The sequence below is a fragment of the Sinocyclocheilus grahami genome, unplaced genomic scaffold (genome assembly GCF_001515645.1).
Source record: "Sinocyclocheilus grahami isolate Dianchi unplaced genomic scaffold, SAMN03320097.WGS_v1.1 scaffold1424.1, whole genome shotgun sequence".
Taxonomy (NCBI): domain Eukaryota; kingdom Metazoa; phylum Chordata; class Actinopteri; order Cypriniformes; family Cyprinidae; genus Sinocyclocheilus; species Sinocyclocheilus grahami.
The window spans coordinates 75494-91036 of record NW_015506603.1 but is presented as its reverse complement, the minus strand read 5'-3'; the positions used below and the strand labels follow the sequence as shown (position 1 = coordinate 91036).

The following is a 15543-nucleotide window of genomic DNA, read 5'->3' as shown; positions in this document are numbered from 1 at the left end:
TGTGCTGCTTAATGTTAAGGAGTTCGTCTCTGGTAAAACTTATAGAAGAAGAATGACAAAACACAGAACAAACAAACAAAAACAATAGAAGAATTGCGGAGCTCAGCGTCCTTGCTGCCATTTGCGGCGCCATGCTGATGTGTCATGTGTCTGGAACAATTTCTTAAAAAGACAGAGACTGTTTTCTAACATGTAGTCATTATGTCAACAAGGTTTAGCTTAATTAAATCATGGCCGCGTTTGAACAACACCGCTGTACCTCCGACTAGAATGTCCAACAAAACGTCCGAATAATCAAAAACCGGAAAAATTTTGTCCGGGATGTGCTGCTTAATGTTAAGGAGTTCGTCTCTGGTAAAACTTATAGAAGAAGAATGACAAAACACAGAACAAACAAACAAAAACAATAGAAGAATTGCGGAGCTCAGCGTCCTTGCTGCCATTTGCGGCGCCATGCTGATGTGTCATGTGTCTGGAACAATTTCTTAAAAAGACAGAGACTGTTTTCTAACCTGTAGTCATTATGTCAACAAGGTTTAGCTTAATTAAATCATGGCCACAAATTAAGAACATCGTAATAACCAATAAAACTAGCAATCGGGAATTCATTATTATTGCTTAGCAGTTCTCACGTTGGCTACGTAAACTTTGCATCGTTTTAAGGTTATAAAATAAAACTTAATTGAAAATCGGTAAAGTTACTCACTCTGATTGCTGTCCATGTCGTCCAGCTTTAGTGATCCAATTCGGTAGGTGGCGCTGTTACAAAAGAATAGGGTCCTAGAACTGCGGTCCTAGAACTACGGTCCTGAAACTGCAGCCTCCGGTTGTGCAGGAACATACTATTGTGCTGTCTTTACATTTATTTTGAAAGATGAAGCTCGCGATTATGGTAAGGGGTGTTACATTTCCGACGAGTGCTTGCGGTGTTCGGCCAATCACAATGCACTGGGTCAGCTGGCCAAGCAGAGCAGACTGTGCTTGTCAGAAGGAGGGACTTTGTAGAAAACTAAGCGTTTGAGAGAGGCGGGGCATAGAGGACCTACAATAATGTACAGTATTTGAAAAATAATGTTTTTTTTTTAACATTAAAGCATGTCAACATATTCTGTTACACCAAATACACAAAATAATGATCTTTAAAAAAGCATCATATGACCCCTTTAACACTCTGGATTTTACTGTGTACCTGTTGCATCATCTTGGCATAGTGCTATGTCTGAGACTAAATGTTACGCCTAATCAAAGATAGGTGTAATGTGAAAAGTCACAATTTCCTCAGACATTATTAGTTTTTAGGATTCATGAACTGATCTGTAATGTTTATGGTCTTTTTGGGCAGTATAAACGATATCAATTGCGAAGCTCGGTGTAAGTTATACCACACTGCCAAGAGTAGACTAACTGACCAAACACAAAATATATTTCTGGTTATATCATGATGATGCCCTAATTATAGTGGATTCATCTGTATCTCTGATCTCTTCAGCATTGACATCTTTAATGTCATGGGAGTTTCACTTGTTTTACGTTTATTGATTACAGTACTGCTGTGATTCTACAGCATAAGATTAAATCTGCTTTGTAAACACACAGATACAACAGCCAGAGAAATAACTGATATTAAAAAGTCAAGAGTCAGGAGCCCAACTGAAGCAAACACTGACCATCAAAATGGTAATTCAGACCAAACATTTTCAATAAAACACAAACATCTGAACCTCTATTAATTATCTATAAGAGCTTCTGTAGACGTATGACCGAAATAAAGTCAAACTGGTTAGTAATAAGTGTAATAATGTGTAATGGCTGGAGGTCAGTTGTAGTTATTTTGTTTCTACTTGTCACTTTTCACTGTTCTGTTCTTGTTCCTTCACTTCAGTGATTCTGCTTGTTAACAGCAGGTGTTGCCAGTACTGTAAAATCAAGTAAAAACAGCAAATATATATATAAGTACATTTTAAAACTTTAAATAAATTCAATTAGAATTAAAATTTTATTTAAATCTTCCTCATAAAATAAAAATAAAATAAAAAAATATTTTAAAATCTACCTCTGCAAAGGGAGCTCTTTTACATTAGGCATATTATAAGGTTACAATTAACAACAAAGCCCAAACTTAAATTTAATTACTATTTATTTTTAACTAATAATCAACACTCAAATAAAAAAATAATTTATGCAAACATGTAAATTGCACCCAATTCAGTTTTTTAAATAAACTTCTAAATTATACAATTTCCATTTGTTGTTGAAATATAATCATTTACACAGTGGCTGTCGTAACTTGTTTCATAAAATATTTATTTAAATATAGCCTACATTAAATAAGACATCACTTAATCTAATATTTCATGAAATGCTCTTCTCTAGACTTCGTTTCTTTGGTGAACTGACGAGCTGTGGACACTAATGACTTGCCTGAGGTAAATGAAATGCTACGTGACATTTTGTTTACAAGCTGTTTTATTTTCATCTTTCTGCGGGTGAAACACTGATTGTGCGATTACACGAGGATTGTAATAATGAGGAAGGAATGATTGTGTTCATTCGTGCTCCGCACTGCCGTCAGAAGGCGTTTATACAGCGATCTGTGGCACCACATCAAAACAGCATTTATTGTGTGAATTTCCTGAAACATGTTTATGATTTGTTCGGTACACATGCGTACTGAACCGAAAGACCGAAGAACCGAAAATTTTCGGTACGAATACATGTACCGTTACTTACACCCCTAATATATAACTCAATAAAAGAAGAGGGATATGACTAGGGCTGTCGCGATTCGTCGATTTTATTCGACTATTCGATTTTTAAAAATCCTCGACTTCATTTTGCTCGAGTCGACTAACCGGCAAAATACCGGAAGTGATGCATTTCACAGATGAGAATGTATAAAACACATTATTAGTCTGTTTTCCAAGGCTGCATGATATATTAAACCCATTTAAAAATCATAATTAAGCATAATTGTGAGTTCACAAACACTATGATTTAATTAAATAATTATATGCGATACAGTTCTAATACAGTATATGCGCTTTAATTATTTACATGCGTGTAGGTTAAGTACGTGCATCACACAGCGGCTCCATTCACAGTAGTTCCACAGGAACGGTTATCATTTACATGTGTGGAGCGGCTCAAACTCCATCTCTGCATGATGTTGTAAATTTGGGTTTATTATAACGTTCATCTGGGAACGCAACGTGCGCCATTTCATCAGATTTGTAAGGTAAATCGTTTATAAATCTATGCAAGCACAGGAGAATACATCGCGGTTTCAAAATAAAAGCTCAAACCCTCACTCTGAGTTTACATGTTTTGATGTCCATATATTCGTTTAATTACAGTTGCAATAGCATTTCTGTTGTAAAGAAATGGCCAGATATTAAAGATTAAGTGGACAAAGAAATGGTGCTTGGTCAAAATGAAACAAGGATTAGATCACACAGTAATGTGTAAAAATAATCATCAGGCCGTTGGCGCCCTCTGCAGGCCTTTGTTGTAATGCGTAATGTACATTAGCTCTATTGTTTATAATGCATTATGTAGTTTAACAATTTTGTTCAATAAAACCATATGATTTCTTGCTTTTGATACTTTATTTGAATGAATTATTATTGCCTCATTGCTATTATATATGTATTTTAAGTAATTTTAAAGGCTATTTTATTACCACAAAAAATTTATTATAATTATAGGGCACTATGAAATTCCGTTTTATTTGCAAATTCAGTTTTTTACATTTTCATTTTCTATACTCTGTTTCAATGGTTAAATTAAATTGTATTCATCAAAAAGCCTGTCTAATTAATTTAGTTTTTCAGTTTTATCTTTACCAAATTCTGTTTTCCATTATTTTCTGGATTCCATTTTAATGGTTCCATTCAATTTAATAATAAAAAGCATATCCAAATAATTGATTTTATAAAAAAAAATAAAAGTTTTTTTTTCAGAAATACTGCACATTTAAATTTTTCTCCTAAGTAATGTAAGGTCCGCCCACTGGTCCAATGGCGGTAGCCAGTGATCCAGTAGAAGGATTCTTGCGTGTTGCTGTCTTTCCTTTTATGCAGCACAACAATATTAAATTAAATACATTTTCTTGTGTTTTACCTCTTTTATTCATCTGACTCCAAAAATGAAAAGGGTTAGAAGAGTTGTTTGTTACTCATTAAATTTAGGTGAGTGTTTGATCATTCTGTTTTACTCTTGACTTTATATTTACTTGTTCATTAGGAATCTCTGTCGCTCAGGGTGCCTCATGGCCTATGCAAATCGCCGACAGCTCCAGATATTTAGCATGCCAAATATTTCACGGGCGTCGGCGACGCATCGGTGATTCCCTCACATCATCTTTGACCATTCACACTGCGTGATTGTCACTCGCGTGAACGAGCACCGATTTTCCTCCGATGTCAGGCATTTGTCGGCGATTTCGCCAAACCTGTCGGCGAGTGAAAAATCGGGCTAATATCATGCAGTGTGAACTCGGCATTAGATGAAATCCAAGATCTCAGCAGAAGATGATTAATCATATGCACAAACAGAATCACCAGCTTCACACATTACTAACCAGTTTGTCATGCGTCTAAAAATGTCTTATTTTCAGTAAACATTAACATCTAAATCTCTGTTAATTCTTAATAAGACAATTTGAAGTCACCGTTGTGGAGATAAGCGTTTGCTTTAGTTGTTCTCTTGACCCTTGCCATATTAATATTAGATAATCTGTGTTTGCTGTAACTATGTTTATGAAACACGTTAGTTATAGTAGGAAAAACCAAGTAAAAATGGATTTAGAATATTTCGGCTGATATTTTGAAAATGATGTAGTTATCATGTTGTAGCAGGTTTATTGATGTCATCAGTGGTAATGAGTAATATAGTTTGCTCTTGATCAGAACTGCACATGATGACATGAAGAACTTTAAAAATACTGCACAGCAGTTTAGAACATCTGTACTGTTTTGACACACAGACATCAAGAATCAGCATAAGAATCTCAACAATAGTGACCAGCATCAGACAGATTCATGCTGCAGTGCATTCTGGGTGCACCAATCATAATTCATCTATGGCTCCCAGCATGCATTGTGACATGAATAAATTATTCAGCTGCATTGTCTTAGTATTTTCTTTTATTTTTACTATTTGCATTTATTTTTAGTTGTGACTTTTTACTGACTTGTTTTGTCATGTTCAAAAATCACATAAACATTATCAGAATATTTTGTCACCATTGCTGAGATTCACATGCTGATTCTTCATGTCTATGAGTGCCAGAATTGAAACCTCTTTATGAGCCATATTTATAAAAGTCACTTACAAAGTTTTTCTCACATTGTTATCTCACATTACTACAGCAACACAGAAATCATAAAAGCTCTACAGTTTTAGATAAATTGCAATCAGAGACTCTGACACGTGACATGATTTTACCATAAGTTGCTTGCCTTCACACATGTGTTTAACACACACAATTGTGCCAACCAAAGAGAAACTTACATTTAAAAAGTAAAGGGTCAAGAGGCAACTAAAGCAACAACTATTCACAAAAACGGTAAGTTGAAGAAGAAAAAAAACATCTAAACATTAATTCTGTTTTAGATAATAAAGTCTAACTGGTTAGTAATGTGTGAAGCTGGTGATGCTGTTTGTAGAGTTGTTCAATCATCTTCTGCTGAGATCTTGAGGGATTTAATGTCTTGTAGTTGTGTTAACAACTACAATGTGTTGTAGTTCTTGTGTTTCTCTTTTCTTCAGTGATTCTGCTTGTTAACAGCAGCTGTTCATCACTAATGCTCAATCAGCACTTAATTAATCACTTAATTATCTCATTAACTTTAACACTGCTTCAGTGTTACTTTAACACTCTTTTAGAGTGGGACCATATATGCTCCGAGCAGTGTTAATTTAACACTCGGGAATTTACTGTGTAGTTGTGGGTCTCATGACAACCAGTGCGACTGGTAAACAAGGTCTCAGTATCCTTTAAGGTCATGTATCCGGTAAGATGATCCCATTTAATTACCTGGTCTTTCACTACCATGCCAATCGATCGAATAGTGGTAGAATTTGGATAGACTTGATCTGGATGTATCAAGGGAAAGGTGACAAAAAATCCAAGGCATCCATTACATTCATTACCAGTGTACATCATAACGGTTGATAATAATTCAGAATATTTCAAATTGTTTATTTTTTCTAATGAAAGCCACCTATGTAGATCTAAGATTTCAATCAAGTCACTTAGAGCATGCCTAGGTGTTTTATGGAGACGGAGATCTAGGATCTCCTGTTTTGTAGTAGAAAATAAATCTTGAGCATATGATCTGCAGGCTAAACCACGTTCGATGGTACGTGTCTGATTGAATAATGTATGGCTGATCTCAAGAAGCGCCTGCGCTTCGGATCTAACCGCTTTTATGATGTTTTCGTTGCTATTGGTGAGATGTTGGAACCCAGTAGCTATCTAGTTTGCCAACCATGTAGAGAATTGGGATTGTTGGGTTATTTTGTAGGAGTTAGATGCTGAATTGATTGAGCCAAATAAGCCGGCTATATTGCCTAGCAGGTCTCGTTTTGACCGAGCAGGTGAAATTTGAACAGCGAGTCTGCTTTTGTAATCAGAGATTAAATCATCGAATCGTGATTGTAGCCATGCATAGGATTCATCATCATCGTTACAGTGTTCTTTGTAAGCAGAGAGAACATTTGAAATATTGTATGTTACATGTGTCATTACTAAATTTACATCATGTAATAATGTCTTATTTACATTTCCTCTAATCAGTCCACCAGGAGGAATTGGGTGCAATTCTGGGCATTGCCTGGGCCTAGTGTAACCACAGGTGGTTAAATTAAAGCAATGATGGACAGTCCATGAACAATTGTGTGGGCTGGTGAAATTGTCCATGCTAGATTCGCATTCTCCCACACAATAAGTTCCTTCCTTTCGGTTAGTCCACACAAAAGTTTTTGGTTTTTGTTCGTTTGGTGTAAGTGAGGTAAGGTTGTAAATTGATTCTGTGAACCTTAGGTGTGTGGTGTTGTGTGTTTCAGTGTGTGAGCACCTATATGTAAAAGGTTCCAAATTTTTTATAAGATAGTATAGCTTTGGATCAATACCATCGTTGTTCTTCTCATATACTGTGTTCATGATCCCTGGATCGGGTTTAAGTTGATACCAGGCAGTGATATTGTGTAAGAATTTTGGTGCATGTGAGTATCCTGAAATGTTTTCTGTCGGTGGGTGAGTGCTACCTGAGCTGCAACAAAATCTTGGGGTGCAATTTGGATCCAGTGCTAATCCGGGAGGCCATATAACTATCTCTTTTGGTACAACTGCAATTTCAGGTGTGGAAGGCCCCTTGGAATATTTCCACACACACCTTCCGCATTTCAGGTTGTGTGTGAGTGAAACCCTTTGGCCCAGTCTGATGCACGTGGACCCGGATATTTTCCTCTCGTCCGGTCTCCATGGGATTGCTGCAGTCAAACTAGAAGACAGAAAGAGGAAAAACAATAACCATTATTCATCTAGTTTACCCTTGAATAATTTACACTGTGACGTGATACCATCGCAGTTTTCCTTTAAAATCTGTGGCAATGCAGCTGTTGCAGACTGCTTTGACCTCATATGGCCTGTGCCATCGAGGTGTGAATGGGCCTTGTTTCACAAAAACTCGTATCATTATTATGTCATCCTCTGAGAATTTTATCTCAGAGTTCGGGTTGAAATGTGTATCGTTCATCAAGTCAGACTGCTGTTGTTTCAGAGTGACTTGTGTATGTAACACACTGAGTCTGTCTTGTAGTTGTTTCAACACAGTCTGTTGGGTTGCAATCATGAGAGGTCCCAGATCTGCTGAAGTGATTTCTGGGTCTATGGGTAGTTTCATGACTCTTCCAGTCATGAGCTCGAATGGGCTGATGCCCGTGGACTTTGATGGAGTTGCCCGCAGTACCGTTAGTACTGTGGGTAATGCATCAGTCCACCTGTTCTTGTGTTGTATTATTTGTTTTGAAATGCTTTCTTTGATTGTGCGATTCGAACGTTCCACCATTCCCGAGCTCTGTGGTCTGTACGAAATGTGAAATCTTTGTTTGATGTTTAGCATCTTGCAAATGGATTTCATTATCTGGCCAGTGAAGTGGGTTCCCTGGTCAGATTCAATTTGAACTGGAGCTCCCCAGAGGGGAAGAACTTGGTTTGCTAACACTCGTGCCACTGTGTTTGCACTGTTATTGCGGGTGGGGATCACTTCAACCCATTTTGAGAATTTATCAATTATTACGAGGCAATAACGATACCCCCCTCTGGCACTGCAGAGGCCCGAGGACCTTTCCGTCCTGCCCACAGAGGCATTGGTCAGGCACAGGGGTAGCGAGGAGTGCAAAGGCAGCAGGCGGTTCCATTAACAAACTGCCCGACCTCATGCATACACCTACCCCGTACAATAATGGCAAAAAAGTAATTATTGTTGTACAGTCTAAGAAAAATTACTCTAAATTGATGTGCGCATAACCAGTAGTTTTTGTTGTATCCCTGCTAGCCTTAACCAACAAACACTCTTAAGCTGTCCAGTTCCTTGCCCGCGAGTCTCTGGCCTCTTTAATCTGGTGGATTGTCTCCTTGGGCGATTTCTGACCCTGATGGTCCCTCTGCTTTTCGAGCCACACTTAAATTTTGCAGAGGCCCGAGGACCTTTCCGTCCTGCCCACAGAGGCATTGGTCAGGCACAGGGGTAGCGAGGAGTGCAAAGGCAGCAGGCGGTTCCATTAACAAACTGCCCGACCTCATGCATACACCTACCCCGTACAATAATGGCAAAAAAGTAATTATTGTTGTACAGTCTAAGAAAAATTACTCTAAATTGATGTGCGCATAACCAGTAGTTTTTGCTGTATCCCTGCTAGCCTTAACCAACAAACACTCTTAAGCTGTCCAGTTCCTTGCCCGCGAGTCTCTGGCCTCTTCTCTGGATGCTTTGATCCTCTGACTCGCCCTCCCAGTAAACACACTTGTAGCTGGCGCCGTGGCTTAGTTGGTTAAAGCGCCTGTTTAGTAAACAGGAGATCCTGGGTTCGAATCCCAGCGGTGCCTTTTGAGAGATCACGTGCACCTCCTAGGCAAAGCCAGATTTTGATCGAGCGCAAGTCCTGTAGTCCATTTCATTTGCAAACCACCCCTCAGCTTCTGCCGAAAAATGATGGCCTGGACCAGGGGTACGCAGTTCTGTCCTAGAGAGTCGTAGTAAGGCAGAGTTCAGCTCCAACCCTGGAAAAAAACTCACCTGCCAATAGCCTTAGTAATCCTGTAGACATTGATTAGCTTGTTCAGGTGTGTTTGATTACGGTTGGAGCTGAACTCTGCAGGACTGCGGCTCTCTAGGACCGAACTTGCCTACCCCTGGCATGGGCTAGTTCACATGGGCGCTGTGGCTTAGCTGGTCAAAGCACCTGTCTTGTAAACAGGAGGTCCTGGGTTCGAATCCCAGCTGTGCATTTGTCAGCGCTCGCACGCGTCAAAAGCATGATTTTCTGAGATCGGACTCTGAACAGGGGTAGCAAGGAGTGCAAAGGCAGCAGGCGGTTCCATTAACAAACTGCCCGACCTCATGTGTAAGGTCCGCCCACTGGTCCAACGACGGTAGCCGGTGATCCGGAAGAAGGGTTCTCGCGTGTTGCTGTCTTTCCTTTTATACAGCACAACAATATTAAATTAAATACATTTTCTTGTGTTTTACCTCTTTTATTCATCTGACTCCAAAAATGAAAAGGGTTAAGAGAGTTGTTTGTTACTCATTAAATTTAGGTGAGTGTTTGATCATTCCGTTTTACCCGTGATTTTATTCATTCGTTCATTAGGAATCTGTGTCGCTTAGGATGCCTCACGGCGGCCGCCATGCGTGGGATCCACGATCACAAACTCGCCAGTTTGATACTTATTCAGAGGTTTTTTGGCTAATACTATTTCCTTTAAATAGTAGGTTTGTTTAGCCCCCTACAATTACCCATGCAATGCTCAAACAATAATCAGCGGTTCTTCTAGACCCTTAGTCTAGACCCCAATAGTTATTATAACTACGTACAACTTAATTAAAGCTGAAATCATACACATGGTTAACGTAACTGAGTACAACTTAAATTAAGCTCAAGCGGTTAGTCAGAAATCTATAATCTCACTTGATGTGCCCGTGCTCCATCTAACCTGAGATTTAGAATGCACTTTACTCTGGTCGCAGATTTGCGGAAACACAAGCCTTCACTTAATCTACTTGAGAAAATAACTTCAGAGTAATCAGAATGAATTCAAACATAACAATTTATTAATCAGGTAATCAACGTAATAATTCAAAGTCCAATCAAACAATAGCAAATAATTAATCAATCATACAAACAGTCAATAATACCGAAATAAGAGAATATATAAATGTTACCTGATAATGAGGACTACGCACAACAGATGTGCGGGAGATCTGCCTACAGATTCCCCGAGCTTTTTGTCACTCTCCCTTAAATATCCACAAGAACCCCATAGATACCAAATGGTATTGTCTGTTTCTCTTTAGGGGGTTTCAAGTGAATTATCTTGATTTCTGTGGGAGTCTGTACCTCATTTACATACAGAAGGTAATTTGTGTGAAAGACCTGGGAGTAGTCTATTTTCAATATTTATGGCTACCTGTTCTATTGTTAAGAGAATGAGACCCTTTTACCAGACACACAGAGACCTTTCAAACGGCATCAAACATGAATTGTTGCCTTGTTATAAACTCTGATTTAAGAAAGGTGGTTTTGGTGATCTCTGCAGTGTCCTGTGTTCAGATGGAAATGAGGGGAGAGAGGGGAAGAGTGAAGGTGTGGAGCTTTTGTTTCTCTCAGTTGGGTGTCTTGCTTTAGGCTTGCGAGACAGAGTTCAAATGTTGATTCTCGTGAGAGTTCTTTGTTTTTTCAGACGGTGACCTTCTTCTGATCTAGCCAAATGGCATCAATAATCTTACAGTTAAATCTCCCTTTGGCCCTGTGGGGTATTCATAGGGGTTCCTGCGGGGACATAACTGTTTGCTCTTTGGCTGGATTCTTTCTGTCGTCAGACTTTCTGTAGTGCTGGCACCTGTAACTGGCTGAGGACCAGAGCCATGTTGGTAGATGTCTTTAGAGATCTGATGAGGTATCTGAAATAACAGCACTGGAACAACGTGAAGGTGAAGATGAGGGCACTGCCGACGGCGCACCCCCGGAGTATCCAGTCCCACCATGTGTAGGCACTCAGGGCTGAACGGGTAGATGAGCTGGACAGAATTTTTGCAGTTTTTTGAGCCAGGTTCGTCTCTACCTGTGCTTGTGAAAGGTGGTATTCAGTCTGTGAGATGATTCTCTGCACCAAATCCATCGTGTCAACCAGGGCCTGTGTTCCTTGTTCATAGAAGGTGTCATCCCACCATGGGGAAATTTCTGCATCCAGTGGCATCCTTCCAAGGATGTTAATCTGGCCCATTGAGAAATCCTCAGTTGCCTCTAAACAAAACGAGTGGTTAGCAGGACAGGTCAGTCCTCCATACGTGAAGGAATTCATCTCACTGACGACACACCACTGCGTGTGAGACACCTGAATAGCATCAGAGTGACCGTGCAACGATTGAACATTTATAAGCTTGCTGTCATTGGAGGAAAAAGGTTGTAATGTGTTACATGTACATACAACATAGTTGTGGGTCTCATGACAACAAGTGCGACTGGTAAACAAGGTCTCAGTACCCTTTAAGGTCATGTATCCGGTAAGATGATCCCATTTAATTACCTGGTCTTTCACTACCATGCCAATCGATCGAATAGTGGTAGAATTTGGGTAGACTTGATCTGGATGTATCAAGGGAAATGTGACAAAAAATCCAATGCATCCATTACATTCATTACCAGTGTGCATCATAACGGTTGATAATAATTCAGAATATTTCACATTTTTCATTTTTTCTGATGAAAGCCACCTATGTAGATCTAAGATTTCAATCAGGTCACTTAGAGCATGCCTAGGTGTTTTATGGAGGCGGAGATCTAGGATCTCCTGTCTTGTAGTAGAAAATAAATCTTGAGCATATGATCTGCAGGCTAAACCACGTTCGATGGTACGTGTCTGATTGAATAATGTATGGCTGATCTCAAGAAGCGCCTGCGCTTCGGATCTAACCGCTTTTATGATGTTTTCGTTGCTATTGGTGAGATGTTGGAATCCAGTAGCTATCTGGTCTGCCAACCATGTAGAGAATTGAGATTGTTGGGTTATTTTGTAGGAGTTAGATGCTGAATTGATTGAGCCAAATAAGCCGGCTATATTGCCTAACAGGTCTCGTTTTGACCGAGCAGGTGAAATTTGAACAGCGAGTCTGCTTTTGTAATCAGAGATTAAATCATCGAATCGTGATTGTAGCCATGCATAGGATTCATCATCATCGTTACAGTGTTCTTTGTAAGCAGAGAGAACATTTGAAATATTGTATGTTACATGTGTCATTACTAAATTTACATCATGTAATAATGTCTTATTTACATTTCCTCTAATCAGTCCACCAGGAGGAATTGGGTGCAATTCTGGGCATTGCCTGGGCCTAGTGTAACCACAGGTGGTTAAATTAAAGCAATGATGGACAGTCCATGAACAATTGTGTGGGCTGGTGAAATTGTCCATGCTAGATTCGCATTCTCCCACACAATAAGTTCCTTCCTTTCGGTTAGTCCACACAAAAGTTTTTGGTTTTTGTTCGTTTGGTGTAAGTGAGGTAAGGTTGTAAATTGATTCTGTGAACCTTAGGTGTGTGGTGTTGTGTGTTTCAGTGTGTGAGCACCTATATGTAAAAGGTTCCAAATTTTTTATAAGATAGCATAGCTTTGGATCAATACCATCGTTGTTCTTCTCATATAATGTGTTCATGATCTCTGGATCGGTTTTAAGTTGATACCAGGCAGTGATGTTGTGTACGAATTTTGGTGCATGTGTGTATCCTGAAATGTTTTCTGTCGGTGGGTGTGTGCTACCTGAGCTGCAACAAATTCTTGAGGTGCAATTTGGATCCGGTGCTAATCCGGGAGGCTATCTCTTTATCTCTTTTGGTACAACTGCAATTTCAGGTGTGGAAGGCCCCTTGGAATATTTCCACACACACCTTCCGCTTGTGTGTGAGTGTGTGAGTGAAACCCTTTGGCCCAGTCTGATGCACGTGGGCCCGGATATTTTTCTCTCGTCCGGTCTCCATGGGATTGCTGCAGTCAACCTAGGAGACAGAAAGAGGAAAAACAACAACCATTATTCATCTAGTTTACCCTTGAATAATTTACACTGTGACGTGATACCATCGCAGTTTTCCTTTAAAATCTGTGGCAATGCAGCTGTTGCAGACTGCTTTGACCTCATATGGCCTGTGCCATCGAGGTGTGAATGGGCCTTGTTTCACAAAAACTCGTATCATTATTATGTCATCCTCTGAGAATTTTATCTCAGAGTTCGGGTTGAAATGTGTATCGTTCATCAAGTCAGACTGCTGTTGTTTCAGAGTGGCTTGTGTGTGTAACACACTGAGTCTGTCTTGTAGTTGTTTCAACACAGTCTGTTGGGTTGCAATCATGAGAGGTCCCAGATCTGCTGAAGTGATTTCTGGGTCTATGGGTAGTTTCATGACTCTTCCAGTCATGAGCTCGAATGGGCTGATGCCCGTGGACTTTGATGGAGTTGCCCGCAGTACTGTTAGTACTGTGGGTAATGCATCAGTCCACCTGTTCTTGTGTTGTATTATTTGTTTTGAGATGCTTTATTTGATTGTGCGATTCGAACGTTCCACAATTACTGAGCTCTGTGGTCTGTATGAAACGTGAAATCTTTGTTTGATGTTTAGCATCTTGCAAATGGATTTCATTATCTGGCCAGTGAAGTGGGTTCCCTGGTCAGATTCAATTTGAACTGGAGCTCCGGAGAGGGGAAGAACTTGGTTTGCTAACACTCGTGCCACTGTGTTTGCACTGTTATTGCGGGTGGGGATCACTTCAACCCATTTTGAGAATTTATCAATTATTATGAGGCAATAACGATACCCCCCTCTGGCACTGGGCAGCGGACCAATAAAATCTAACTGCAAAAATTCCCAAGGTCCTTTGGGTGGTTCTGGTCTGCACAGCTTTGTGCGTCCTGGTCTACCTTGGTTAATGGTAGCACATACAATACATGTGTCACACCATCTTTGATTGTCTGATGTCATTTCTGGCCACCAGAAGTAATTTTGTATCAGCTGTTGTGTTTTGGGAGCTGAGACATGTGCATAATCATGGTATAACTTTATCACTGGTTTTTGGAGGGCATCGAGGACAACGTATTTTCCATCTCTCAGAATTATGCCCTCAGTGACCTTGACTAATTGATCCTGCTGTAAATGCGTTACAAGCTCTCCATCTATGTTCCACAGTTCTTGTTGATATTGTTTTAAATCAATGGGAGTGGTGTGTACTGCACTTATTGCAGGAGTGCTCAGTTTGTCGAGCTGCCAGTCGTCTCCTTTTACAGCTGCTAGTTTAGCTAGTTGATCTGCGATGTTGTTGTTTTCTCATGTTCGTCTGGGCTTCGGCTGATGTGTGCGCACTTTAATAACTGATAGTGGTGAATAACGCATTTTGATTGAATGCCAGATTGAGGTTATGATGTTAAAATGTTTTATTTGCATCCCGGCAGAGGTGAGAAATTTGCGCAATTGCCATTGTGCCATAAAATCATGAACTACACCAAATGAATAACGGCTCTCAGTGTACACACACAACGGCTCATGGTGTGACTTGATTGCTTCTAGCAATGCAATGAGTTCAGCTTCTTGTGCTGATGTGTTTCCGGGTAATTTGATTAGCAATTGTTTAGCATTTGAATTGGGAGAGTGGGGGGGTCCACACTGCACATCCTGTGTGAAATTGACCATCATGCCAATATCTGGAGCCATCAATGTACACCGGAGTCTGATCCGGGAGTTTTTGGTCATGGACAAGGCTCTGTGTTTCTTGTTTGGTTTGGCATGTGTGTGGGTGGCCCTCCACATCTCCCAATAAATGTGGTAGAATTCGGCTGTTAACTGTTGTGATGTCACGGGCCTGTATATCTGCTAGCCATCTTGCTAATCTCTGTGCTGATACACCTTTTATTCGGCCCTGTAACAACATTTGTACTGGCATGTGCATTGTATGTACAACAACAGGTTGAAAACCTTCGATAGGTTCTGTTGCTGTCAACATCCAATGAACCGCCAACACGTGCTGTGTACATTGGTCAAATCCCTGTTCTACTGGAGACTTTTTCCTACTGTAATATGCAATTGGTCGCAGTTTTCCCCCATGATCTTGAGCTAGAATGCCGCTTAACGTATTCTCAGTAGCATCAGCTTGTAAGTGGAAAGACTTTGAAGGGTTGGGCAGACCCAGGGCTGGTGCGCAGCATAATTGTTCTTTTAAGTCTGTAAAGGCTTTTCCGTGCCCCTCTGTCCATTCAAGAACGTCCGAGGGCTT

The 15543-nt window shown here is 40.0% G+C and overlaps 2 protein-coding genes and 2 non-coding genes across 4 annotated transcripts in view; 3 read left to right on the top strand and 1 right to left on the bottom strand.

The window, feature by feature from the left end:
- The window catches only part of LOC107570178 (low-density lipoprotein receptor class A domain-containing protein 3-like), a 91775-nt gene that overhangs the window by 48661 nt on the left and 27571 nt on the right, over positions 1-15543 (top strand). The gene's annotated exons all lie outside the window — the stretch shown is intronic.
- trnat-agu (transfer RNA threonine (anticodon AGU)) lies at positions 9039-9112 on the top strand. Its single transcript has one exon. It is a non-coding gene; the product is annotated as a tRNA-Thr (tRNA).
- Positions 9441-9514, top strand: trnat-ugu (transfer RNA threonine (anticodon UGU)). The gene has a single exon. It is a non-coding gene; the product is annotated as a tRNA-Thr (tRNA).
- Positions 10286-12918, bottom strand: LOC107570181 (uncharacterized). Its single transcript, XM_016256388.1, has one exon. The coding sequence runs from the start codon at positions 12695-12697 to the stop codon at positions 11102-11104; it is 1596 nt and encodes a 531-aa protein (XP_016111874.1). The 5' UTR covers positions 12698-12918; the 3' UTR covers positions 10286-11101.

Excerpts from the sequence above, each read along its gene's own strand:
- LOC107570181 (XM_016256388.1), bottom strand. The coding sequence starts at position 12,697 with ATGGACAATTTCACCAGCCCACACAATTGTTCATGGACTGTCCATCAT.